The 26090-nt window shown below is 47.5% G+C and overlaps 9 protein-coding genes across 9 annotated transcripts; 5 read left to right on the forward strand and 4 right to left on the reverse strand.

Annotated features, from left to right (window-relative positions):
* Window positions 1-238: 238 nt before the first annotated feature.
* N7479_007308 (phytanoyl-CoA dioxygenase family protein) lies at window positions 239-1182 on the reverse strand (the record flags this gene model as incomplete). Its single annotated transcript, XM_057255002.1, has 3 exons — window positions 239-342; window positions 396-828; window positions 895-1182. 3 exons carry the CDS (start codon window positions 1180-1182, stop codon window positions 239-241), a joined length of 825 nt encoding a protein of 274 aa, XP_057108864.1.
* Window positions 1183-1648: 466 nt separating this feature from the next.
* On the forward strand, window positions 1649-3591 carry N7479_007309 (Alkaline phosphatase-like alpha/beta/alpha; the record flags this gene model as incomplete). Its single annotated transcript, XM_057255003.1, has 3 exons — window positions 1649-2122; window positions 2180-2339; window positions 2393-3591. 3 exons carry the CDS (start codon window positions 1649-1651, stop codon window positions 3589-3591), a joined length of 1833 nt encoding a protein of 610 aa, XP_057108865.1.
* A 2376-nt stretch (window positions 3592-5967) lies between these two features.
* On the forward strand, window positions 5968-6566 carry N7479_007310 (cell wall mannoprotein 1 family protein; the record flags this gene model as incomplete). Its single annotated transcript, XM_057255004.1, has 2 exons — window positions 5968-6300; window positions 6381-6566. 2 exons carry the CDS (start codon window positions 5968-5970, stop codon window positions 6564-6566), a joined length of 519 nt encoding a protein of 172 aa, XP_057108866.1.
* Window positions 6567-8062: 1496 nt separating this feature from the next.
* On the reverse strand, window positions 8063-10136 carry N7479_007311 (Zn(II)2Cys6 transcription factor; the record flags this gene model as incomplete). The annotated part of the gene is made up of 4 exons (XM_057255005.1): window positions 8063-9087; window positions 9133-9809; window positions 9857-9966; window positions 10017-10136. 4 exons carry the CDS (start codon window positions 10134-10136, stop codon window positions 8063-8065), a joined length of 1932 nt encoding a protein of 643 aa, XP_057108867.1.
* A 586-nt stretch (window positions 10137-10722) lies between these two features.
* Window positions 10723-12374, forward strand: N7479_007312 (uncharacterized protein; the record flags this gene model as incomplete). Its single annotated transcript, XM_057255006.1, has 5 exons — window positions 10723-10813; window positions 10863-11147; window positions 11198-11470; window positions 11520-11646; window positions 11705-12374. The coding sequence occupies 5 exons, from the start codon at window positions 10723-10725 to the stop codon at window positions 12372-12374; spliced, it is 1446 nt and encodes a 481-aa protein (XP_057108868.1).
* A 567-nt stretch (window positions 12375-12941) lies between these two features.
* Window positions 12942-14802, forward strand: N7479_007313 (Major facilitator superfamily domain general substrate transporter; the record flags this gene model as incomplete). Its single annotated transcript, XM_057255007.1, has 5 exons — window positions 12942-13325; window positions 13384-13856; window positions 13916-14033; window positions 14083-14261; window positions 14316-14802. 5 exons carry the CDS (start codon window positions 12942-12944, stop codon window positions 14800-14802), a joined length of 1641 nt encoding a protein of 546 aa, XP_057108869.1.
* A 3799-nt stretch (window positions 14803-18601) lies between these two features.
* Window positions 18602-19970, reverse strand: N7479_007314 (uncharacterized protein; the record flags this gene model as incomplete). Its single annotated transcript, XM_057255008.1, has 2 exons — window positions 18602-19853; window positions 19903-19970. The coding sequence occupies 2 exons, from the start codon at window positions 19968-19970 to the stop codon at window positions 18602-18604; spliced, it is 1320 nt and encodes a 439-aa protein (XP_057108870.1).
* Window positions 19971-21838: 1868 nt separating this feature from the next.
* Window positions 21839-24203, reverse strand: N7479_007315 (VHS domain protein; the record flags this gene model as incomplete). Its single annotated transcript, XM_057255009.1, has 8 exons — window positions 21839-22039; window positions 22095-22663; window positions 22715-23111; window positions 23176-23448; window positions 23501-23794; window positions 23855-23930; window positions 23986-24073; window positions 24137-24203. 8 exons carry the CDS (start codon window positions 24201-24203, stop codon window positions 21839-21841), a joined length of 1965 nt encoding a protein of 654 aa, XP_057108871.1.
* A 298-nt stretch (window positions 24204-24501) lies between these two features.
* On the forward strand, window positions 24502-25730 carry N7479_007316 (ribosome biogenesis TSR3 family protein; the record flags this gene model as incomplete). The annotated part of the gene is made up of 3 exons (XM_057255010.1): window positions 24502-24743; window positions 24801-24937; window positions 25003-25730. The coding sequence occupies 3 exons, from the start codon at window positions 24502-24504 to the stop codon at window positions 25728-25730; spliced, it is 1107 nt and encodes a 368-aa protein (XP_057108872.1).
* Between the last annotated feature and the right edge of the window lie 360 nt (window positions 25731-26090).

Below are 26090 nucleotides of genomic sequence, written 5' to 3' on the forward strand. Positions count from 1 at the left end.
TGATTTCGGGTCGCAATGGGTGGACTTCGGTGTTCTATAGTCGTACACACCTTGTATATAGCTGTCAATACCAAATAGACCGTGGTTGTGACTTGTCTAATACATTTTGACCAAGAACACTCAAAGCTCTGCTCCATAATCTCAAAGGCTTTTCAGCTAGCAACATAATTGATTGTGTTCCTTGGCCTCTGTTGACAGGAAGTGAATTTAATAAACACAAAAGTGATATCCATACCCACTAAACAACAACTGTTGCAGGAGCGTTGTCCTGGACTGTGGTGAAAGGCGCCGCAAAGCCATAGGTCTCGTAGCCTTTAGAGTAATCCTTGCCTTCCTCACGCTCTAGAAAATATACATCAGCAACTCGGCATCTGAACTTCCAAAGAATAACTCACCATGCTCAGGTGGGAACATCTCCATTCGATGCTTGTAATATTGCTCCCTAAGATCCTCCCCATCACTCCTCGAGTGGAAGGTAGCATAAAGGCTTGACCGACTCTTATCAGTGTTGTTCTCAGCCGAGCGATGGGCAAGATGTGACCCAAAGATCAGCATATCACCCATATCAAGTGGAACAGTAGTCCACTCATGAGCCTGCTCCCATTTAGTCGTGATTCGGCCACCTTCTGCAAATTCAATTTCCATCTTGTGTGACCCGGGCACAACCTCCAAACATCCGTTTTCGGGAGTCGCAGCATCAATAGCTATGTTGGCGGTAACATGTTCGATGCGACCGATGTGGTCGTAGGCTGGTGCATCGAGGTGGGCCTGGAAGCCGTTGCCCTGGGGCTGTTTGTAGTTGATCTTCTCTTTGAAGAGCAACATATCCTACAATCAAGAGCTGTGAGTATGAACTCCTAAGATAGCTTCAGTATTAGGGCATCGGGAACAAACATCGCCTGAAACTGCCTTAAGAATCTCGGCCAGCTGCTTGCCACAGACCAATGACTTGAACCCGGGGTGGTAGTCCATGAACTTTTCGGTGCGCATCAGCTGGCGTTCACCGTTGATGTTGATTTCGTCATAAGGCATCCATTTGCCCTTCACGCGAGGCCATGACTTGACTTCTTGCGTCCATTGCTTGAGTTCTATGGGGTCAACGAGTTTATGCTCGGCGGTGCGTAGGAGGAGGTAACCATTCTCGTGATAAAAAGCTACTTGTTCAGGTGTAAGAGGCGACATCTTTGAGTAATCTGATCGAAACCACAGAATTAAGTAGATGATGGGATAATCGAAGTGGAAATGTAGTAGCCAGCGAGCTTTTAATAGTTTCGAGATGCCTCATTTTTTTGTAGACTGCGGGGCCATTCCGATGACTCCGCCATTGATCTAAATTAAAAACCCCTATGGAATTTCTCAATAAGTTCTGCTGCATGGGAATTGAGTGAAGGTGTTCCTCCCGAAGCCACACGAACGCCCACGGGATGCAGCACAGACCAACGGGCTTCGTGCCGAGATGGATACCATTCGCTCTTGGAATCTCGGAGGAGAAAGTTAGAAGATCATCAAATGCTTGTAGACGGACTTCGTGCCTTGGGCAATTTCAAATGCTACATGCTGATAGATATGTTAGACACTACATGACCAAGGGATCTATTTAAGACTCCGATGGAACATTTTTTGAAAACATTCAAATACATGTATCAGCATGGACTTGAAGATGACAACTCCTCATATTGAGCAAGCTCTTGCCTCTGTCGAGGAACACACCCGAGCAACCATTAAAACATTGTTCCAATTCCTGCACGCACAGGGCCAGGGTGACTATCTCGGCGAGCAAGTAACTCAACTAGAGCACTCGCTACAGTGTGCATATCTTGCCACGCAGTCTACTAAACATGGAAATGACCCCGAGGTCATCCTGGCTGCACTTTTGCACGATGTCGGACGCTTCATCCCCGCGGCCGAGAAGATGGAGAAAATGATCACTCCCGATGGCCAGTATATTGGACGCCAAAGCCATGAGGCTCTGGGAGAGTTTTACCTGCGCCAGATTGGGTTTAGTGAGAAGGTGTGCACGTTGGTCGGTGCGCATGTAATGGCAAAGCGCTATTTGGTTGCGACAGATCGAAGCTATTATGATGCATTAAGTGAGACCAGTAAGCGGACATTGAAGTTCCAGGTAATACATTTTGAACTTCCTGTATTGTTAATATTTCAATATATTAACGACGGTCAGGGTGGCGGATACAATACCGAGCAGGTCCGAGAGGCGCAACAGGATCCCTTGCTTGAGGCTAAGCTTTCTGTCAGACGATGGGATGATCTCGCGAAAAAGCCAGATTTGAAGGTCCCTCTTCTGGAAGCCTATGAGGAACTTGCCTATAAATGTCTTATTGGTGAGTGTGATCGCGATATACCAACCCGATATAGACACTGAACACCAATCTAGACTCCCGGTCAAAATTTACCCTACATTCGAAAGAATATAACCTGCCAACAAAGCCCACGGTCGTAATTTGCGTCGATGGCTTCGATCCAGAATACTTAAAGTCTGGCATTGAGAGAGGCCTTCTGCCAACTTTCAAGAAACTCATTGAAAATAGATTCCATGCCACTGTCAAGAGTTGTATGCCCTCATTCACCAATCCGAATAATGTGTCTATCCTTACAGGCGTACCACCATCAACACATGGAACTGCCGGAAACTTCTTCTTGGACCGAGAGACAGGCGAGACTAAGATGATCACCGATGACTCCCTGCTGCGTGGCTCAACAATACTGGAGCAGATGTTCCGGCGTGGTGTACGAGTGGCAGCCATCACCGCCAAAGACAAACTGCGCAAAATCCTTGCCCACGGCTTGAAGGGAGCTATCTGCTTCTCTTCGGAAAAGGCAGCAGATTGCACTCTGGATGAGAACGGTATTTCCGATGTGGAAGAATGGCTCGGTCAGCCTGCGCCTAGCCAATATTCGGGTGGTTTGTCTCTGTTTGTGCTTGATACAGGCATTAAATTGCTCCAGGAGAAAAGATGCGATTTTTTGTATTTGACCTTGTCGGATTATATCCAGCACAAGTATGAACCTGGCAGCAATGAGGCTGACAAGTTCATGGGAGCAATTGACAAACGCTTGGCGAGCCTCGCAGCTCTAGCTCCTGTAATTGGTATAACTGGTGACCATGGCATGAGCCAAAAGTCGAATGAGCTGGGAGAGCCCAACGTTCTCTTCCTGGAGGAAGTTCTGAATTCCAAGTTTGGGCCGAATGCCTCCAGAGTCATCTGTCCCATCACTGATCCATTTGTTCGACACCATGGCGCTCTCGACTCCTTTGTGCGCGTTTATCTCAAAGACATCACGCAACTTGGGTCGGTACTTTCATTCTGCAAGTCACTCCCAGATGTTGATGTTGCTCTCAGCGGCCAAGATGCAGCCCAAAGATATGAGATGCCTTTGGATCGAGAGGGTGATATCGTGGTTATTTCCAAACCACATGCCGTCATTGGTAGCTGCAAAGCAGATCATGATCTTTTGGGGGTGAAAGACCATCTACTGCGGTCGCATGGAGGCCTGAGCGAGCAAGATGTCCCATTAATTATGTCAAACCCAGTAAACAAGGGGGGCAGAGCTGAGGCTTATATACTTCGATAAGTGACTTCGATCCTACTTAGACTGCGACATCGCCCGTCCATGGGCACCTAGGAGGTGCCCGTCGCCCGTCCATGGTGGGCGGTGGGCTATTTGGATTTTCGAGTGCCCGTCCATAACGCCCAAGGCCCACGGGCATGCCCACGATGCCCACCATTATATAAAGTTGTCTTAAATATATATAAAAATTAGATATATAGTAAATCATACTATATATATTTATATATATCTTATTAAAAACCCGGAATTATAATTGTAAATATGTAAAAAGTACAAATTTAGTTGGAATATTTTGAAATGCGTCAATAAAAGTCACGTGTTACGCTAATTTTGCTTACTCGTCTCCATAGGGCGGGCCCATTTCCCGCTTATATAAGGCCGGTGGGCAATGGATGCCCACCCGCCCGTCCATGGGCGATGTCGCAGTCTAATCCTACTATTACTACAGCGGTCTTTAAAATCGAATATTATTTCAACGAGGAGGGTACTAAGAAGTACTAGTAATATATATACCGGAAGGTAAATTACGACTATCCCGCCGAGGGGATATAGGGTAACGCTACCGATTTAGAATCGATACTCAAATAGGTCGCTTAGATATATACCCTGAGACCTCCCCAGGTCTTATCCTCAGCAAGGAGGAGGATTCGCCAGTCAGCGGTGAGGAAATAGAAGCGGGGGACGTATAGTCCTTCTCACCAGTCCACAAGATAGAGATAGAGGAGCTGGACTTGGAGGAGTTACGGAGGGAGCGGCTGGGTATACGCTAAGAGGAGATCTACTAGGCACTGACTATTATAGCTAGGCTATACCCGGAGTTAGCGTCTAGTTAGGGAGAAGGAGGAAGTGATTACCTAGCGGGGCCGCCGGGTACCGAGATATATCTTTGAATACTAAATGTATTAAGCAAACGAGCCTATTCGGCTCGTTTAGGCTATCGACTACCGTCGACAAACGGGGAAGGGGGATTTATATATCTAGCTAGTCTATAGGTCTAACCTCTTCTTTATCAATAGAATTCTTTACGACACACACCTACTGTTTGTCTAAAGTCTTTCTCGTTAACTGGTGACTCCTGGTAGCCGGCACCGTCTCAGACCTTGTATATAACATAAAGTATTCTCCCAGAAGGGACCATCAATGGTACGTTCCTCCCAAATACAGCGACGTGATGCCTCGTGTTAAGGCATCAGCTGCGGAATGAAAGAGTAAGAATATGCAAGGTAGAATTGTACCTTTCAACTAGTCTCGGGTTGAGTTAGAATGATAACGGATGTTTTGGCGAAAAGCACGCATCCAAGGACCAGGCTCTGTTTTCTAGTTACTGCAGGCCAACCATCATCATCCTTCAACCAAAGGGCACGCCACCGTTTTCTAGGGCTTATACAAATGCAAGTGCTTCAACCCTCGCTGCGGGCGAAACAGGAAGGCAATTTGAAACTAAGCACTGCCATGCGGGGTAGTATGTAACTGCACGGCATAGTTAACTAGATCGGAAAAATACGAGTCAGCCATGTTCCTAGTGGACCGCCTCGTGGTGGATTTCATAGAAGACAATTCGTGGATGACTCCTGCAGATGCAGAACTCTTGTCCTATGACAATGTTACACGGAGCCCATAGGTAATACGATAGAAAGGTCTGGGGTGGCCTGCGCCCTCGCCAGTCTTTCCCCTCTTTTTCATTCCTGTATTTGCCATGTGATTCATCATAACCACGATTTTCGAAGGAAGAAACGGGGTCATACCCTTTGCGATATCAGATACTCTTATAGATATGTTTGAGGGTTCTATAATGATAATCGTATATTGCCTGCTATGGGTAGTGGTATCTGACTATCAGTAGCCGCTCGTGGCGGGGATACCAGGCATGTGAAAAAATGGGATCCTCAATTGATATAGCGCCTCGGCAGCTGATGATCTTCAAGAATCAAGCTGCTGAAGCATCGGGCTGAAGAACAGCTCGTCCCGCGCCCCACGCCATCGAGATCCATGATTGCGGGGTAAGTCTGGTAAGTCTAGCCTGCAGTACCTGACGAATTAGGGATCGGCTGCCGGGCCGCCGGAAAACTCTATAGCCTAATACCTGCATCTTTCAGCAATTTGGCACCGGGGTCCCTGAAATGTCGATATTATATCTCTGCCATTGCTACCGTAACATGGGCCATGTCAGACGCAATTCGCCTTCATCCAATAGAAGGCTTTGGCATACGGGATTTCATGGAGTAGGAATGCCTCACATGCGCTCAAGGCCGAGGCCTGCCTCGTCAAAGAAGGGTATAAAAGGATTCAATAGCCCTTCGAATTCAACATCATCAGTACTCTCATACGACACAGTAACAATCAATTGATCTTTTCTTATCAACAAATCTTCCCGCAACAATGAAGTTCCTCAAGACCGGCCTTGCACTCCTTCCCTACCTCTGCCTTGTTGTCGCAGGCCCAGTCACCAAGCGCAGTGTGTCGACCGATCTGGCAACCATCGCTACTGACGTTCAGGCCCTCGACACAGGTGTCAACAGCTGGGACGGAACCCTGGCTGGGGGCGTCCCTCTGATCAATAAATTGGACGTCCTTCAGACTGACCTGAAGACCGCCATCAGCGACACCGCCGCCGCAGCCGCATTCTCTGCAAGCGACAGCACCGCTGCGACAAATAGTATTAAGACCTTGACCCCATTAATTACAACCACCGTCAATGATTTCGTCAGCAAGGTATTTTCGTGTTCTTGTTTAATCCGTGATCGTGTCTCTTCCGAAAGAGACGGTTTGGACACATGTTAATAGGGCCATAGAAATCCAAATTCGCGAGTGCTGGTCTGACGAGCGTTGTTCTATCCAGCCTCAAGACGCTCAAAGGTCTCGCCGATCAGCTCGCCACCAACCTTGAGGCGAAGGTTACTTCGGGCGATGTGGCTACCATCAAGGCTGCTCTAGTCACGATTGACGCATCCTTCGACGCTGCGATCGCTGTTTTCTAGGGCAAAGGTTGCTTAGGGCGATACCACTGCCGTCCAGTTTGCTGCATTGGCAGTTGACTCGGCCTTTGCCATTGCTATCTCTACTTTATAGCAGGGGTAAAATGATGCAACGTGGTGGTTTTTCCGATGGGTCAAGAACGTCTTTGAATCAGAATCCCATAGGATTGACCCAACTAGCACTTTGAATGATATTTGAAATTTATGTGAACAGCCTAGCATATGGCTCTGCCGATACTAATCATGCTATTGAGCGCCGTAATGGTATAATTCAAGGCATTGACCATTCCCTGGTAGACTTCCGCAAAGCTCGAAAAGCCCGAAACCCGACCCGACTCGACCCTCAAAAGGGTCAGGTTTCGGGCCTGTTCCTAAAGCTCGCAGCGGGCTTCGGGCTTTTGGTTTGGGCCCATAGCTCGAACGTTACCCCCCAAACAATCCACCTACGACTACTCCGTAATCAGTGCAAGTATACTAATTTCTTGTAACTGTATAAAGAATGCAGAAGTTCCTAGCATTTTTGAGTATTTTGATTACATCGTTCACTTTAAATTCAATAAATCATTAATTCGTTTAAGTATATATTAATACATTGTGATTAAATCTAGTGTGAACTCATAGGACTGATATATATCATCCTCTATATTAGACTTCAGAAAAATGGGTTTTGGGTCGGAGGTCTCAACTAGACTGCGACATCGCCTATCCACGGTGGGCGATGGGCTATTTGGATTTTCGAGTGCCCGTCCATAACGCCCACCGCCTGTGACAATCTGAAGGATTTACAGGGATGATTTCGGCTGAATGTTTGCATTGTTTGCATTGTTTACAGCGGGACTCGTATTTACCTGCATGAGCTTGTCCCCTGCTCGCTTCTTCTTTTCCTTCTCCATGATTAGTATTCTGAATGAACAGCACTCTTTTTCAAAAAGACTTGGCTCGTATCAGTCTATACAATTAGTAGAAGGGTCAGAATACAGCGATTACAAGATCCTAGTTGAACCCCCCTTAATGGGCTATAATGGGGGCCCAATGGGCTGTGGGTTGGGTTGGGATTCGAAGGTCAAGCCAATAGCCCACTGCTGGTTGGGCCTTGAACTCAAGGTCCGGGCCCATTTATGGGCTTTGCGGAGGTCTAGTTGGGACCCAGTCCACTTTGACCCGGCCTTCACCGACTTCTTATCTTATTTAGCAGTGGTTAATATCCACGTACCGGAGCTTCGTATATATACCCGCGTCTTCCTTTATCAATAAATCAACTGTCTATTGATTGTCGTATTTAATCGACAACGGGTAGTCTAGTTTGAATCCCAATAAATCGAGGACTCTCCTCCACCACTGCACCGTTTTTCCTACTTCGGCGAGCGATAAGAGTTCTGCTTCTGTTATAGACGTCGTAACTGTCTTTTGTTTCGACGCCTTCTAGTCGATAGGGCCCGAAGACAGGAGAAACTATGATGTGGTTGATCTTGTGCTCAACTGGTCTATCTAATATTTGTCTATCTCGATGTCTCTGGACAGAGAGGGGGTCCCATCGATGTATTATAATGCAGCCACCAGTCGTCCATATCAGGAAAGTTGGTTTGAAAATCAAAGCTTGCCATGTTTTCCATCCAAATTGCATCAAAGACTGGCGGCTGTTCCTGAGCAGAAGAAGAATGATGCATTGTTTCGTGGACTGTGTGAGTGGGCATCTGGCATCTACTCAACAGCCGTTCCAAGCCTTTGCTAATGACCACGAGGATATGGTGTTTATGCATAGATTGGGTGATATCCTGAAGGGCAGCAACAGTCTCAGTGACCAGGGAAAGGATCTTGACCGTATCAATTCTGATCATGAATGCATACTTCGTGGCAACTTTGAGGAGAAAGACAACGGCGAAGGCGAGCATCGTATCGAAATATAAAGGAAGTCCATTCATGAAGGATCGAAATTCGGCATCACTGACAATCATCCGAAGGATTGACATAGCTGACAATACGCCGGAATTGGCGATCTCCTCTAGTTCAGACGACATGTATTGAGGTGAAACCTCTGATATCGGCACACCACGGAAGGCGTGCGAGCAAAGGTATAGCTTTGCAAAATGGAAGTGAAAACTAACACCCTTTTGTGGATAATTCCCGACATTTTGGTTCATTTTGAAGCTTTCGTTCCAATCTGCAAACCACGTATCCAAAGAAATGGAGTATCGACGTAGTAAAGGCAGTGTTGGAGGCGAAATAGGAGTATCAACGTCAACCCCGAAGGTGTCAAAAACTCGGCCCAGGATTGACCATTCCTTGACTTGGCTGATTAATCTAGCATCATCCTCTGTGGCGTGTTCAGTTTCTAGTAGTCGACTAGCCGACTCGATTATAAAGCCTTCTCTGGACATCGGAGGTCGACCATAGGCGATGGAAAAATGGTGGTCGCAGACATAGACGAGATAGTATAGTCTAGCTTGAAGATAACCATCCCGGTCTCCTTTGAGGGCTTTATAGATACCACTATGAAGATTAATATCCGATGCAATGCGGACAGCTAGTTCTGTTAGTTTCACTTCACCAGAAGATTGCAACCACATACCGTTTCCGATCAAGGCCCAAGACAGCCCGTGTAACCAAAATGCGCCAACACACAAGCCACGGACGTCATCTTCATTCACGTTTGTTGAGAAAATTTGGGCCGCGATAAGGTTCTTATATTCAGCATAGCAGGTTTCAAAGAGATGGCCGAGGGAGTGGGAATGCAAAGCAGCCACAGTACAAACGGCCGTTGTTAACAGTGGGGATGCGAGTCGAACCGAGTCCAAACTAATATGATCGCCAAGGATTCGATAAAGAAAATGATCAAGTCTGAGATGATATGTCTCGAATAATGCAACAGCTTGGCGTAACGAGATAAGTCCCGTGGATATCAAATCTGGACGACGGGAAGTTGATGAATTGTTTGGTAGACCTGCCTTCCCACTTTCTGAGACACAAGATGCTGGAATAGAAGCTGGACCGCCCCGAGGATCCATTACCACTTCCCATGTCTGTGATGGCTCAATGTTCTCTTTTGGCTGAGATGTTTGACTTGAGGTGGAGACTTCCCGCGTGATAACTTCTTCATTGATAGCTTCAGCAGGTGGACTCGAAGAACCATCTTGTATTCCAGGAGCAGCTTGCACAGCTTGCAACTCGGATACGTCAACTTTGGCAGCAATCTTTGCAACAGCCTCTTCTAGCAGCCGCATCTTTTGTACCACTGCGCCTTTCCATCTAGACCTTATCAGCAAATTCCTGTGCAAGAAATTTGTCGTACTTACGTGACATCGTCTTCTAGTAATGTTTGTAGGCTTCGATTCACGCTGCAAGGGAGACCTCTCTTCTTGCACCGCGAACATGGCATCTGACCCTCCCGCATATGGCATTTGACCTACCCCACATGTCAGTACTTGTTTCGTTATCTCCAGCAATAAGACTAACCTTTTGCTTTCGACATGCTACACAAGCAGTGATTTTGCGAGTAATATCGGGTGGCTTTCGATCACCAAATGATTCTCGCAAAGCACTTACAGCCGGCGGAGAGGGTAGTTCGATATCCATAATGTGTGTTCAATTCAGGTTGCAATGCAGAGGAGTGATTGGAACGTTATCGGATTTGTGGTGTTTGCATCTGCTAGTTACTCTTAGTAGATAAGCTCAGATCACCAAACACCAACCAGAATCAACCTAGTGGCTATGACCTCTCACATCGATAGAGTGCGGACTTCGCACCGAATATATCTATTGAGACACCCCGCGGACCAAGGCGGGCCCCACGTGGGGGCAATGCGAAATCATGACTGGCCTCACCGCACGACCCATTTTAAATGTGCATCCCCGTGGCAGCGTTGGCGTTGCTCATTGCTTCCTTTATTATTCGTGACTAGCATCATGTCCGACATAAAAAATTTTCACAGAATGGCGAACGGTAGTGCTTAGTGCTCCCCTGAACGGCTACCTAAGCAATATCTTAGATAGTTACAGTTCTTATTATACACAATGTTAAAGAGTACATATTCATTGCCCAAGTGAAAAAAAAAATTAACAATCTAGTCTCCCTGTGTGCAACACAAGGCTAGGATCGCATTTTGTTTGTTCTCGATCGTTTTTATCCTTCTTAACCTCAGGAAGTTTTTGATTCCTTTCAATGGCATCCCTGGGAGCGAAATTGAAATTTGTGATCACTGCGGGCGTTGGGTTCTTCGCAGATGGCTATCTCAACCTGACAATTGGACTTGGTGAGTGAGTTGGATTAATGCAATTAGTCCAAGGTCTAATGATCAGCAGTGGTACCAATTCTGGGTTATCTATATTTCCAAGATGGCAAGGTACCGACAGTTGACAGCGACATCATGAAAGGTGGCCTGAGTCTAGGCATGGTAGTGGGCCAGCTTCTTTTTGGGGTTCTAAGTGATGTTTGGGGTCGCCACACTGTTTATGGTAAAGAGCTTCTTCTCACTATATGTGGAACCCTGATGGTAGTCTTGTTGCCTTGGAGCCGGATGTCGGCCCAGTCTGTGACAGCATGGGTTGCAATATTTCGTGTTGTGACTGGTGTGGGAATTGGAGCTGGTAAGTCATACCTCATTGGTTAGAGGAATAATGGGTCTAACGTGAGCAAGACTATCCATTATCTTCATCTTTGGCGGCAGAAAAGTCACCATTTGGTTCTCGTGCTGTGCAAGTGTTGACCGTCTTCTCAAATATTGGCCTTGGTAATATTGCAGCCAGCATCGTGTTTCTTATCTTGCTCAAGGCATTCGAGGAGTCAATAGCCAACAGCCTGAGCCAACTCCAATGGGTCTGGCGTCTGCTATTGGGCATTGGAATTGTACCAGCGCTCTTCACCCTCTATGCTCGGTTGACGATCACGGAGACACCGGCCTACAAGCAATGTGAGAGTGCCTTGAATGTTATATTTTGAAGATAGCTAATACCCTTTAGATGTCTGTGATGACGCTTCTGGGCAGGAACGCACATTCAAGAAGCAGTGGGAAGACTTTTGCGAGTACTTCAGTCACTGGAAACACGCCAAAGTGCTATTCGCGACAGCAGCTTCCTGGTTCTTGTTGTAAGTTAGAAGGCCTTTGAAAAAAAAAAAAAAAGAACCCCATAACTAACACACACAGTGATATCGCATACTATGGTATCAATCTCAACCAAAGCATTATACTGGCAAGAATCGGTTATGCGAATGGAGAAACACCATGGAAAACGCTATACAATACCGCTGTGGGTAATATAATCATTCAGACAGCAGGCTATCTCCCCGGATTCTATGTCGGAATCTTCCTTCCTGATCGTATCGGTCGTGTACGCCAACAATTCTGGACCTGTATCATGGTGTGCATCCTTTATGCCATATGGGCTGGGATCAGCACACAGAGTGCGCAAACCCCGACAGCTGCCTTGATGATCATCTTTGGGCTGTCGCAGTTTTTGCTGACTGTTGGCCCCAATTGCACAACATTCCTGATTCCCGCTGAAGTGTTTCCCACGCGTGTTCGAGGCACAGCGCATGGAATATCTGCTGCTGCTGGAAAATGCGGCGCAATTTTGACTGCATTTGCTTTCGGTACTATTGAGGATACAATCGGCTTGGGGGGTGTTCTTGGGTTGTTCTCGGGGATCATGCTGCTCACTGCTCTTGTAACCTTGATGATACCCGAGACCAAGGATCAAACACTTGAGGACATTGAAAATGATGAACTCTATAACATTGACGGAGGTAACAGGGGGCTGTATGCCACCTTGGGCAGTCACAGCCAATATGCAAAAATATCGACAGAGGCAGATTAAGCAACTGTGGTTGCTACCCACCTCTGGGCAAGTAAACGGCTTCAATGCTTCATCGCCTCGTTCCTTCAAAACAGCAATAATACTATCCAAATTTGTCAAATTGAGGAACATTTGAAGCCTATAGGCCTTGCATTCATGTGAAAGAACTTACTACCAGACTCAGAGATTGTCAAAGTTGTTTGTTTGTAGTATGTGTTTGTGGTGTTTGCAATACGTCACTTATCAGGAAATGCCCACTTGCTCCGACATCTCCGAAACTATGAGAATATGCATATACCTAACACCAGGGAAGATTGATGTGACTGTTTTCTGCAACGTATTAAGTGCAGACATATCTAACAAAAGGAACCCTTGAATACTCTGGAGTATACATCAACGGATATCGACATACAGTAAATACAAATTGATATTCCTATCTTTTGATTGGCTCGACGATTAACCCCGCTTGTGGACCCGCTTAATATGATCAACATCACCTGATGACCTCAGTAGGGTCAAGCAACAACCTGGATTTCTTTCGCAACATACTAGTGCCCCTTGTCTTCGGCTAATCTACTCATATTTGACATGGCGGATCGCTTGCACTCCCGCGAAGGGTCCGACGCTTCCATCAACCATCCATCGATTGCTTCCCCACGCTCCAGCACCGAATCCCGCTCCCCCTCTACACGAAACCAACTTCGCGTTTCACACATACCGCCAGCAAACCATCAGCACAGACAAAGCTTGAGCGAGTCACTGCGTAACCCACCCGGTTCTCCCCGAGCACGCCGGCAGCCCTCCCTCCCACAGTCTGCCATCCAGAGCCTTATCGATAATCCCCCGCCACCGAAGAATAGCGACCCTGCCTTTGTTGGTCGTGATTGGAGACATATCTCAATTGGCGAGCTGGTCAGCCCGGCTGACCTGAAGTTTGTGAATATTGATACGGGCATTGAAGAGGCGACGAACGTGGGTACATCAAAGGCAACGCTTTCTGTCCTTGGAACTAACATGCTCGTCCAACTAGATCTTGATCGATTCAGGTGCAGCTGTGCTGTTGATCCGCGAGACCCCTGAATCTACTTCTGCCGTCGGCACATTTGACTATGCCGACCTCAACTCTTATCTCCTGCTAGCGGCGGGCCTGACACACCCCGACGAGGCGCACCAAGCATCGTATGACGAGCTGGCCAAGAAAGCCCACAATGGCGTGCCAATTCCGCTAAGAGATGTGAAGAAGTTCGGTATGGAGAAGGAGCCACTGATTAAGCTGCCAACGTCGGCCAATGTCTTGGCCGCAGTTGAGATCTTTGGTGGTGGCGTTCACCGAATTGTGGTGGTCAATGAGTCAAACGACCAAGAAGTGGTCGGAATCTTCAGTCAGTTCCGACTGGTTAAATTCCTCTGGGAGAACGGCCGCAGCTTCCCTATCATTGAAGAGCTCTACCCGAAGGCTTTGCGTGAGCTGGCAATTGGATCTCATGAAGTGATCTCCATCAAGTAAGTTGTTTTGGTGAATTCTTGAAGAGCAGTCTAACCGTCATTTTTTTTATTTGCAGTGGTGATAAACCCCTCTCTGATGCTCTCCATATGATGAACAACGAGGGCATGTCCTCGATCGTGGTTGTTGATAACTATTTGAATGTGCTTGGAAATATCTCCACAGCGGATGTCAAGGTATGTGACAAGCTATCTTGGCTAGCAAGATTTACTCACCGTTTTACAGCTTCTAACCCGATCATCTTCATTGCCACTGCTTCAAAACACCTGCACTCACTTTATCTCAGTCATTCTGTCCACACGGGGGTTGATCGAGGGTAAAGACTCATTCCCGGTCTTCCACGTCAATTTTGGATCGACGCTGGCTCACACAGTCGCAAAGCTGGTGGCAACTCGATCACATCGGTAATTACTGCACACTTGAGATATAAACAGAAGATGTACTGACTGCTGCTTTAGGCTCTGGGTGACCGATCCACTATCTCCGACCTCATCAGGACCGCCAACTCCATCCCAATCTTCAGGACACATCCCTCTTTCAAACAGCGCCAGTCCAGCTACCGGATCATATGCTGCACCTTCACCACCACCATCTCCTTCTGTGCCTGTGGCACCTTCTGCGCAGCCTTCTCACTACACCGCCCCTCACCTACCAGCCCCTAACCTACCCTACACACACCCAACCCCAGGCGTGACAGTTCCAGTGCCCTCGCCCATATCGCATTCTATTCCCTCCGCGAGCTTAGAAGGAGCCCGTCTGTCTGGGCGCCTAGTTGGAGTAGTCAGCCTGACTGACATCTTGAACTTGCATGCCCGAGCCAGCGGGCTGAACCCAGCTGACCCCGCGGAGTCTCGTAGCCGCCGCCGACGCAGTAGCTCATCAAGCCAAAGTGTCCGCCGTAGCGGTGACATTGGCCGGGAGCTTTTTAGCCGTGGTGCCATGTAAAAGCATACACTGCGTTTTGCACTTGGGCTCTACTGCAGAGCATGTTATCAGGACGCCTGTATTTTGAAACTCCAACATACGCATTCGCTGTCCAACATGATTGGGTCTATTGCAACCCCGATGCTAGTCAATCGCACCAATCATGAATATGTTGTCACACTTCATCAGTCATACAAGCCCTAGGAGGCAAGCGCATGGGCCTTCAGACTTGGCCTCTTATTATCATCTTTAGCAGCGGAAATGATTTCCATTGTGAGATTAACATTACCAACTTCAATTATCTGCCTACGTAGCCCATTCTAAGGTTGCATCCGGGTAGACTGCGATTTTGTCACATCTGAATTTTTGAGTCTCTACCTTATCCAGAACCAGATCTACAAGCTAAGATTGACAAAACCACCGGGCATAACCGACTAAAACCCACATATCCACGCCGATCAGGCAAAAAAACCGAGTATTCGCCCAATCTTCACCCAACCTTCAAAAACGGATCTCCATAGTAAAGGACACCGTAAAATAGCACCATAATCCCACACCCCAACCCATCATCTGGAGAAACATCTCCGTCGTCCACAAAGCAATATCATTGTGTCCCGTCCAACACCATCCAACGGCGCAAAGAGTACCACTCACGCAATGATATCCACTGCTACACATCCAACATCAGCGGACCACTCTTGGTCCTCGTATTCTTGTCATTCCAGAAGGCGTTTTGCGTTTATTTGTGTTTGAGAATGACTCAAACAGGGGGCGTTGATCAGCTGCACGTCGAATGTGTAATTTGTGTGCGTGGACACGGTGTAGGCTGATTTGTCAAGGTCTGCGATTTGGCTTCCTGCCTCTCACTGGCCCGTCATATTTTAGTCAATTCTCTTGTTTGTGTGGTATGTGCGGTGGTATGTGCGGTATCGCCGGATTGGGGGTGTCGGTCACGTTTTGATTAGGGCTGGTTTGGTCTAAAAGATATTCCTTTCTAAATCTGGCTTTGGTGTATTTTCGAAGGTCATTTTCTATGTATGTTGCTGCATTGCGAAGGAATGAATATTTCAGAAAAGACAATAAGACCCAGAATCAAACGATGATCTCTACTGGAATCAGAGAAATAACCTTGGAAATGACCTTAGCCCATAGGGTAATCGTCAACTCTTCAAAATCTGGGGAAAGCCATCCGAACATTCACAGCCACTTCGCCTTGTTCCCCACCTCCATCTAGCCGGGTCTCGTCTTACCTAGATAAGCCACCTTTTGCTCCACTTGCACCGAGAGACCGGACTGGACGCCGATCATGCAAACACCCCTTAGGGCATTTCGGGTGGATTAGGAATTGTGATTGGGCGATATTGCATTGTTATCCAAGGTGAATTGGGGTTTCATAGAAGAGGATGCTGCTTAGTTAAGTCTAAGTTCAGATCATCTTGAAGTTGGCAGCAGAATTTACAGTCCTGTCGGAGAATATTGAGGTATTTGGTCGATTTAAGCTATATGGACATAGTTTATTAGACCTGAGCCATGCATATAAATGACTAAACCCATCTAGGCAACCGACTATGTTCACATGAAAATCGCGCCATTCGAGTCCAATTCCCAAATCGACCGATCTGGACTTCATGGCCTGATTTGTCTCAGTAGAAGGTGGATGCCTAGTCAGGCCACTATTAGTAAATACCTCAAACAGAAACGTAAGCCCTAACAAGGCCAACTAAGACCAGTCCACAACTATTCTAGCCTCGAGGTTCATCACCATCACCATCCGTGGACCTATACCTACCACCCGTGGACCTATCACAAGTCGCCCATATACAAATCTAACAATCTGACAGGCCACCCACTGGACCCTCAAGCCACAAACTCAGCGTCAAAAGCGATAAGCAAAAAGCAAAACCTTGAATAATCGCCACCAAACCCCCTCCGCAAACGTGCACGGTTGCAATCCAATCCAACTGGACCCAATTAATTAGCTGTACAGACCCTATCGTTAACAACACATGCAGGCAAGCATTAACAGACCCGTGGATGGACGTTGGACCTGGCCCCGTAAGAGCTGTCCCTACTCCACCAGGCGAAGAGTCTTCTGTTCCTCAAGGTGGATTTTAATCAGGATTTCAGGTTTGTGCGCTGGAAAGTTCTCAACCACTGGCAGGCTTACTTCGGATTTGCTTTTCGACCATGGTAGAAGTGTCAATGGACTCTATATTTTTCATGGGTCGGCGCGGGCGCTAGTATATCGTGGGCCAATCAATGTCCGCGGTTGGCTTGCAAGGTTGGCTGGGCTGCAACCTTAACCCCGCAATCTGGGATCCTGGTCATTTTTCTTTGCTTGTTTTCCTTTTTCTTACAGTTGGGTATTTTGGGGGTTACTGGGGTATTGATTTGAGGATTGTGTATACAAATACTATTTCTAATCCTTGTAATAGCATTGCTAGGGGCTGGGAAGAATACCTCGTGTTTAAATGGAATTAAACAAGGAAGTCGATCCTGCACGATCACTGTTGATCCATAATCCCGGGAACGCCTCATCAGTCAAAGCAGGGGCATCGAAGACAATACCCAATCATGCAGGGCACGGGACACTTGAAATTCAATTTACTTCTCAAACCCCCGGTTCCCTCGCCAAATTTAAATCTACACGAGAAATCGTAACCTATACAGTCAGCCTAATTTTGCTCTCGTAACTTATCTCAAAAAGTCACCTGGGCAATCCCACTGCATAGTCAGCACGAGTCGGAAATAACCCTGAGGTAACACACGAAAACGAGATACGAGATTAAGGAAATTAAAAAAAAAAGAGAAAGTGGAATTTTCTCCCTCCAAGAGTACAAAAGTACCTGTTTCCATACGCATACATGGCCTGGCCTGGCCTGGAATCTAAAGGCTTTTCAGGGCTATGACATAGCACCCCGGTCACGACGTGAAAATGAAGGTGGCGGGTTCCACGGTTGAAGGCGATTTGATCGCTGGGACTAGATTAGGCACTTTGGTCTGTGAGGAACTGTAGTGGGGAAATACCTCATAGCCCTGCAGGTTCTGTGTGGAATAGGCCTTACATATGTAGATAGGTAGGGCTAGAGGGTCATTACCATGGGTACATTTTGGCTGTGGGGTTTACTAGATGCGGCATTTTGAAGGGATGTGTGTGAAGGCGATTAGTATTTAGGGCTCGAAGCTAAAGATGAAATGTGGGATTGGTTAAAGGAGGGAAAGTTAAAAATCTTGGAAGTCATGCTGCTCTGTACTAACTGTAGTTGTAGCTGTAGTTGAAGCTATAGCTATCTCGCTGGCACGGCCCAGTGGAGTATAGAGGGGCCACTTTATTCCCTAAAAGCAAATGAGATGCCAATACTCTCGTGCAAGTGGGCACTAAGCGAGGGATATATTGCAGATCAAGAGGAATAGTGGGAAAGGGTCCGGATTAGGACGCGGACTGAAGATTGTTTGCGGATCAATGCAACGTTAAATCCAAGGTGAAAAATTTTAAGAGATTGGAATAAGAAAGTGGATATGTAAAGTCAAATAGTAAATTTTATTCTATTGGAAAAAAGTAGAGTGAAAAAAAAAGATGAAAAAAAGAAAAGCAAGTATCGATCTATAGTATGTAGTCACAATTATCTCCAACCCTGTTCAGGTTATAACAATAAGAGATAAATATGGTAAATTAAATATGATACAGGAGCAAATGTGCAAAGCCATCCCGATATATAGACCAAAATCCAAAAAGAAGAAACCCCCCCCCCCCCCCCCCCAATAACTACTTAGGTATATCAGGTATCATAGATCATAATAGACATGAGAGGCATATAGATCAACAAGAGACGCTGGTGAAATCATCAACAGCGATAAAATCATCAAAGCCAAAAGGTTGGTCACGATCGGCAAGCGGAACAGTCGAGTTACCCAAGTGGAAAGCGAACTGACTGAAATCCGTGTAATCGGGATCCATCCCCTCACCAGAGACCATGATGCCATCACCATCGACCTTCCCAACCGGCGGCATGGTAACATGCGCTGCAGCAGTCGTCGGCGACAGCGGGGTACTGGGAGTGGGACAGAAGTCCGAAGTGGAGTGAGTGCCCGCCGACAGCGACTCGATCTTAGGGGAACTAAGACTGGAGGGGGCGACCTGGGATTGCGAAAACTGCGAGTTCTGGCTAAGCAGATGGAGGTTGTGGAAGTTCGACGGCTGGGACTGGCCGCGTGAGTGACCATGGGTAGGGCCATGGCCGGTGGGGCCCGAGATGGATGCTGAGGAAAGCGGTGGAGCTGCGTGCTGCAGATGCAACTCCGGTGCGGACGCAAGGCGATCTCTGAACTGATGCATTTGGATTGCCGAGTCGGGCATCTCGGCCTGCTGCATCATTTGTTGCTGCCACATTTGCACGTTGTGCGTGTCTGTGGGGGTTTGCCCAGGGGTTGGGTTCTGTTGCTGCTGTTGCTGTTGCATCGGGGCCCAGGCAGGTACTTGGGAGTTCCAGGCTGGTGCTGAGGCTTGGTTCATGTAGGCTGACATTTGTCCTGATGGGGTTCCTGTCGAGGCAGAGAACATGTTGGAGTATGGTGTCTCGGAACCATCCATGCAGCCCATGTAGGGCTGGCCGCTCTGGTCATATGATGCCGTGGGCGATAGTACGTATCCATCACCGGTTGTCATTGGGCTTTCCATTGAGCCTGGACCCTGGGAGAAAGAAGAGCGGATATTAGATAGATCCAGACTCATCTTTCGGGGACCACGATTGACTGATGGGCGTGCGGTCATGTGGCTTGCTCGCCGGTTGTGAATCGAAGATGCATTGAATTGCGTGCGGGCTGCAAAGGCTGCCAGTAGATGGTTTGTGAATTGCTTTTCAATTTCGGTATTTTGTTGTTGCAGCATCAGGATGCGTTTTTCTTGATACCGTTCATCGACCTCTTCATACATGGCTTCCTTATCAACAATCTCCTTGGTGATGTGGAAAGCCTTGCCCGTGCGCTTCTTATGCAACATAGAAGCCCGGTTAGCAGATTCCAGACGAGCATCTAAGCTGCGATCCTTTCGTCGTGATGCCGCAATAAAGGCTCTGGGTGATTGTTAGTATGTTTTTTTTTTTTTTTCAAGGTCACATATACCTCTCTTGATTCTCCTCCCGCGAACGGGGGATAGGCGTGATATCTTGGTCTAGATCGGAGAGAGGCATCTTTAACAAAAAGTTAAGAAAGAATAGAAAAGAAGAGGGGGGCGGGTTTAAGTACTCTCAGGGAGGGGAAGCGTTAAGCCCAAAGCTCCGGGTCCAAACCAAGGAACCAAGCCGATCACAGTTTGGGCGCTTGGAAAACTTACGGCCGCTCGGTCCATGGTTTCCCATCTGGGTACATCTTGTTCAAAATACGAGTGGCTCGATTAATGGCGCCACTTATGACCCAATAGCTGTCTAGCCCTTTCCCCGGATACTATTTCCCACCGTTAAACTGCACATGTGCTATAGAATACTACATAAAGAAAAAAAAATAGTTAATAAAGGAATTAATTTCAATAAAAGGTCTAGACCATTTGGTTATCAGGTGGGGAGGCGTTACTTACTCCAGATCCCAGATAACATGTCACTCTAGAATCTTGCAGATCTTCCTGAAGCGTTAATTCTACACCTTTTCCTTTTCTTCTCTCTTTTCTATGAAGCCTTCGGTAACATGCAGGAGAATGGTACCACGTGATATCCGGATCGGGCGGCTTCTAGGCCTCTAGGCCTGCTCAGGTGGACCACACCACACGTTTTATTCAGCTAGCCATTTCCATCTGGGTTCGGGAATCTGAATTCTAAGGAGCGTCAAGATCGTCTTAGTAGATCTATGGATAAGGTTACTGCAAGATCTAGTGTGCAGGGTAGTAATGTATCAACAATTCTGTGCAAGTTTCTTCTAAGCTATAGATTGTCACATGACGATTAAATACCATATAATAAATTGTATGTGATTGAAAGGCATAAGCTACAGGTAGTCAATTAATTATAAGTATAATATACAGAATTATACAGAATTATACAGAATCACATCAACCATCACACATGTGCAAACCATTACTACATCGTATACTAATGGATACCTGGGCACGATATAAGATATGGGCTTAGTTGGGGGCAATTAAGTCTCTTAAGTTATTCTCCTTTTCTCCGAGATACACCTATGTAGGTATGTACTTGGCCCAACATCATCTCCCATGGAAAAGGGGAATGTTCAAATGTCCAAAGCCTAATCTCACCGGCCGAGACTAAACGATTTCGAGCCCTATCCAAATTCCGTCGCCACTGAATTATTTGTATTTCTTCATATTCCTTCGCATCCTATTTGATGATATAATTGGCCTGGCAATTCTTTGAAGTTTTGCCGGCGTTGCCGAAGAACTATAACATACAAAGTACATATTATAGCGGGGACTCGGCGATCACCGCTCATCACCCAACATGGACTTGGATATATTCCATATTATATAGCCGAAGAAAATTCATAAGCATATGAAAATATACCTAGGTATTAGATATGAAGATTAATAGGAAACTCGGATTTCCGGCATCTGCCGAAATGAGCATTCCCTCAGTAAATGCCCGATGTGTATCCAGTGCTCATGTCCGGTGTTTGCGGTCTGGAAGACTCGATGCTACAGAAGTATGGCAAGGGGCATCTCTCTCGCAGGCATGGAGAGGACGGAGATTGATTGATTCGTTCCTGACTACTTTCATATCTGTATTATTGCGAACCAATCAATCCATCCACATGTATATCCCGTCCCCTCACCAGAGTAAAACCTTTGCAAATGAAATCTTGTTTATAAACAGCATAAATAGGCAAACGACGCTAAGTTCTCAATGAGTGCAAAGCCAAGGTAGAAAAGGACATCAAAAGCAGAGAAGGGTCAAATCAGCTGATGGTGTGCTGGAGTAGCCAGCACCAATACATAAGACCGCGCAACGGGAATAGGTGCTAGATTGTCTCACGGCAAGCTCTCAGACATATCTAGAGGGAAATCTGGGACATAAAACAGAAAAACAAGATAAACTTCTGGGATCGTAGCTTAGGCGATGCCCAGCGGTGGCACCATCCCCTGTTCCTCACGGGCCTCACCGCCAAGCTTGTAGGACACCTTGAATCGAATTTTCACCGAGTTGCCCTTCCCAACATCAATTCCGTCCATGCGCATCTCCTGTTGAACCCCATTTTGCTGCTGGGGTGCAATGTCTCGGCCTGATTGAGGCCGAAGCTGTAGCGTGTAGGACTAATGAATTGTCAGTAAACCCATCTAAATGGTATAGTAGTGGTCGATGGCTTACCTTCTCCACAGCGACTTGGAAATGGAGATCCCCAATGCTTTGGCTGGTTGTGTTTGAGAAAATGGCTACAACGTGGATCTGGCGCGGCTGGTTCGGTACCCGGCACACAGCAAAGTCAATACGGAGCTGGGAGTTAAGGACTTGGATCTTGTTGGTCGATGGAAGTGCATTGCTAGATGGCAATGCAGATGCGAAATTCCACTCATCGTCTTCCACGGGAGCGGCTTGCCGCGCCGGTTGCGGGGACGGACCTGTGCCTCCGATCAGGTCAAGCAATGACGACGAACTGGGAGCAGGTTGGCTTTGCGCCGGTGGTTGGAAGGGACTAGATGTTGCCCGTGGACTGGCAGAGACGAGCGATGCAAAAGGGTCAGCCGGTGGTGGCGACGGAGCCGCTGCGGGCTGGGTCTGGGACGGGAACCCCATGACGGGTGTTGGAGATTGAGAGACAGGTCGCGAACTGTTCATAGAAGCAAGGATATCATAATTGGGTTTGAAGGCTGATGGCGCCTGTTGCGGTTGTGATGGAGCAGGCGGCGTTGGGCTTGCTGACATGGATGGGAAATTCACTTTAGTATTGGTCAGTGATGCTTTCGTGATTATTGTGCCGCAGTACTTACTGGAAGACCCAAGAGAGATACCACCTCCGGGAGAGGGACCCTGTTGTTCACCTAATGAAAGGCCGAGCAGGTCATTCTGCAAAGAGCTACCACCCTGGGATGGTCCGGCCGCGTTGCCGTTGGAGCTGGAGCTGGGTTCAGGCTCCGGGTCGAAATCGATAAGAGAGAGCTCATTGTTTGCATTTTTTGAGACTCCAGTCGTGGTGCCCAGTGTACCCTTGGGAATCTGAGATGCAGCATCCAGATCACCCTTCTTGACCAGCTTATACCGCTCGATTGTGCGATGTATGCTGTCGTTGATCTCCAGTAGCTTGTGGACGGCCTCGGGATCATCCGATTCTTCCTCGCACATCTTCTGGATTTTGGGGTGAGCACTTTGCAAAGCACCCGCAAGTTCCTGGTATGAGCGTCAGAGACCAATCGTCCGACAAAACAAAAACTCGGGATGTTTTATCACCTACCTCGAAAACGTCACCTTCGGGGAGAGGTTCCCCCGGCTGCTGATTCTGCAGCATCTCTTCCAGAATCTTGGCTTTTTGCTGCACCTTAACAACCTCCTCGGCCGCCTTTGCTCGGTAGTCAGTTTTATGCCGATTGTCGAATCCTGCCATAACCTTCATGAGCCGGTTCGCTTCCTGTAGATCGGACGGAGTGCCTCTCCGAATTAACTCTTGGAGTTTGGCAGACTGTGCTTCCTTCTCTTCCTCTTCCATTTCATCAGCTGAGCGGAGATTCTAAGCAACGTTAATTCAATTCCGAAACTAATATCATGTGGGGGCCACATACATCACTTGGGTTTAAGACTGCGGCATCTTCTCGGCGGACCTCCGGGAACATATACCCCTTGTAAAGCAGTAGACGGTGCATGTCCCGAATGAAGCCTAGGTCGTCCTTATAGCGCGATGTCTGGCAGATAGTCTGGCGCCACTCCTCGATCGACTCCAAAATGCGGTGCTGGACCCTAGAGGCCCGTATGGGTGGCCGCTCGGGGAACCTGCGGACCAATTCATTCAAGAATTCCTTTGTGCCAATCTGGAGATGGAATGGATATCCACAGTTCTTGACGACAATATCGAGTAGCTAAAAACCGCCGTTGTCAGTCTCCCCCGCGCCAGGCTGCCATTTGAGCTCCCCACGTACCGCCAACGCCAACAATGCGACATTCTGATTTCGGGAATTGATGAGATGAACGATATCGAATGCAGCTTCTCGAGGGCTAATAAATGAATTTATGAGTGTGCGCCATACAACACATGGGTGCTCCTACTCACGCATTGCCTTTCTTGGAGTTAATTAGATCCGCAACTTCGAGGTTCAGGGCCAGGTTCGGCTCGTAGTTTTGAGGATCGCAGGCATTTCCTGTGGATAATCAAGCATCAGTACGAATCATTTGTGTTACATTCATTCCAACACTATACTCACGAATTGCCCGCTGCAGCGGCGAAGCGCCCGGCTCAGCATAGACACCGAAGCGGTCCCTAGCCGCCATTCGTGCAGATGCAGCCTCCAGGATGGCGGTGTACGAGAAAAGAAAAGAAAAGGGAAAGGTGTATTAGTCGGATAAAAACCGGAGATACTAGAAAGCACAAGGATCCAGAGGAGATGTGTACAGTCGCGGACGGGGGAGGCGGGCGGAGAACCCGTTTACTGCACGTGTGGCGCTTATGCTTGGCCTTGGATCCTTATTTTTTTTTCAATCACTACATTTACCACTACGGAATACTAGAAGATACTCTAAGCAGGGTATTCTTGAATATCCTCTTTTAATTTCGATCTCATCATCCACCATGGTTCGCCATAAAAAAGACAACTTCGCGCGCGGGAACAAGAAATTCAACAATCCCCGCCCTCGAGTGCCCCGCGGTGATGAAGAAGCTGAGGGTGCGACCTCCTCGAGGCCCCCTTACAAGGCTGCCTGCTGGGATATGGGACACTGCGATCCTAAGCGATGCTCGGGAAAGCGATTGATGAAGCTTGGTCTAATGCGGGAGCTTCACATTGGCCAGCGGCACCCCGGCGTGATCGTCTCGTACGTTTCGCAGTGCATTTTTTTGTTGTCTTGGTTTGCATACTGACGATTGACTAGTCCAAATGCCAAACGAATTATCTCTCCTGCAGACAAAGATATCATGGAACAGCACGGTGCGGCAGTGGTGGAATGCTCTTGGGTGCGAGTCAAGGAAGTGCCCTGGTCACGAATCGGCGGAAAATGTGAACGACTTCGTATGTGACAAGAATTGGGCAACGATCAACTGGATTCTGGGGATGCTAATTATATTTTTATATAGTTCCCTACCTTATCGCTGCCAACACGGTTAACTACGGCAAACCATGGCGTCTGAACTGCGTCGAAGCGCTCGCCGCTTGCTTCGCCATCTGCGGTCGCTTGGAATGGGCGGAAGATCTACTCAGACATTTCAGCTATGGGCCATCTTTCTTGGAAATCAACAAGGAACTTCTAGCGCGTTACGCTGCCTGCGAAACAGAAGAGGATGTAAAGAAGACGGAAGAGGAATGGCTAACCAAGATCGAACGTGAATACGTCGACAGCCGGGTTGAGGGAGGTGACGATATTTGGACCAAAGGCAACACCAATCGTTTGCCCGCACGAACTTCAGACGATGAGGATGAAAGTGGAGATGAAGATGACGAAGATGAGGGCAGCGAAGAGGAAGAGGAGGACAAGGATCCATTCGCGATTTCCGATGACTCCGAAGATGAAGAGCAAATGGCCGAAATTCGCCGCAAGATTCTCAATTCTAAATCGTTTAAGAGTCCAGAAGAAGAAGAAGAAAAACAGCAGCCGGAGAAGATTGCTCGGCCACAACAGCTGTATGTCGACTCAGATGCCGAGTCCGGCTCAGGAGGAAGCGAGGATGAGGCATTCGACAATATCATCAATGCGACAACGGTCACTGACCGCACGGGAATCAAAGCAATTCAACAGCGGAAAGGAAATGAGACCATATCTGGCTCATTCTCTCGGGCGGAGATTTCCGCCCCAAAGAGATGGTGAAAGTGAGGCCTAATGAACTTCAACTACCCACTCACTCGACAGGCTTTGATCAGCTTCTTGCCCTACAAGCTATCACCTTTCCTGGAGTATCTTAGGTGATTCTCTTTTTAGAACGTCCAAGGACAGCTTTATTACCTACGGTCACCGCCAAGTGCACTTGGTCCGTGGAGTTTCAAGTCTGGCATCCTGCTACCAGTATTGCCACTAGCCATCCCATTGGAGTGAGATCATTTTTCTGAAAGTGTGCCTCGGTTGATTTACAGGAATACCAGGTTTCCTTTTGCTTGGCCATACGACCTACGGAACTATATCCGCTTGGTGCCTGCAAATCTGTTTGTTTTCATGCTCTATGTGTTATGA

The sequence above is a fragment of the Penicillium vulpinum genome (assembly GCF_028829585.1).
Source record: "Penicillium vulpinum strain IBT 29486 chromosome Unknown utg000003l_segment0_segment0, whole genome shotgun sequence".
In the NCBI taxonomy this organism is placed as follows: domain Eukaryota; kingdom Fungi; phylum Ascomycota; class Eurotiomycetes; order Eurotiales; family Aspergillaceae; genus Penicillium; species Penicillium vulpinum.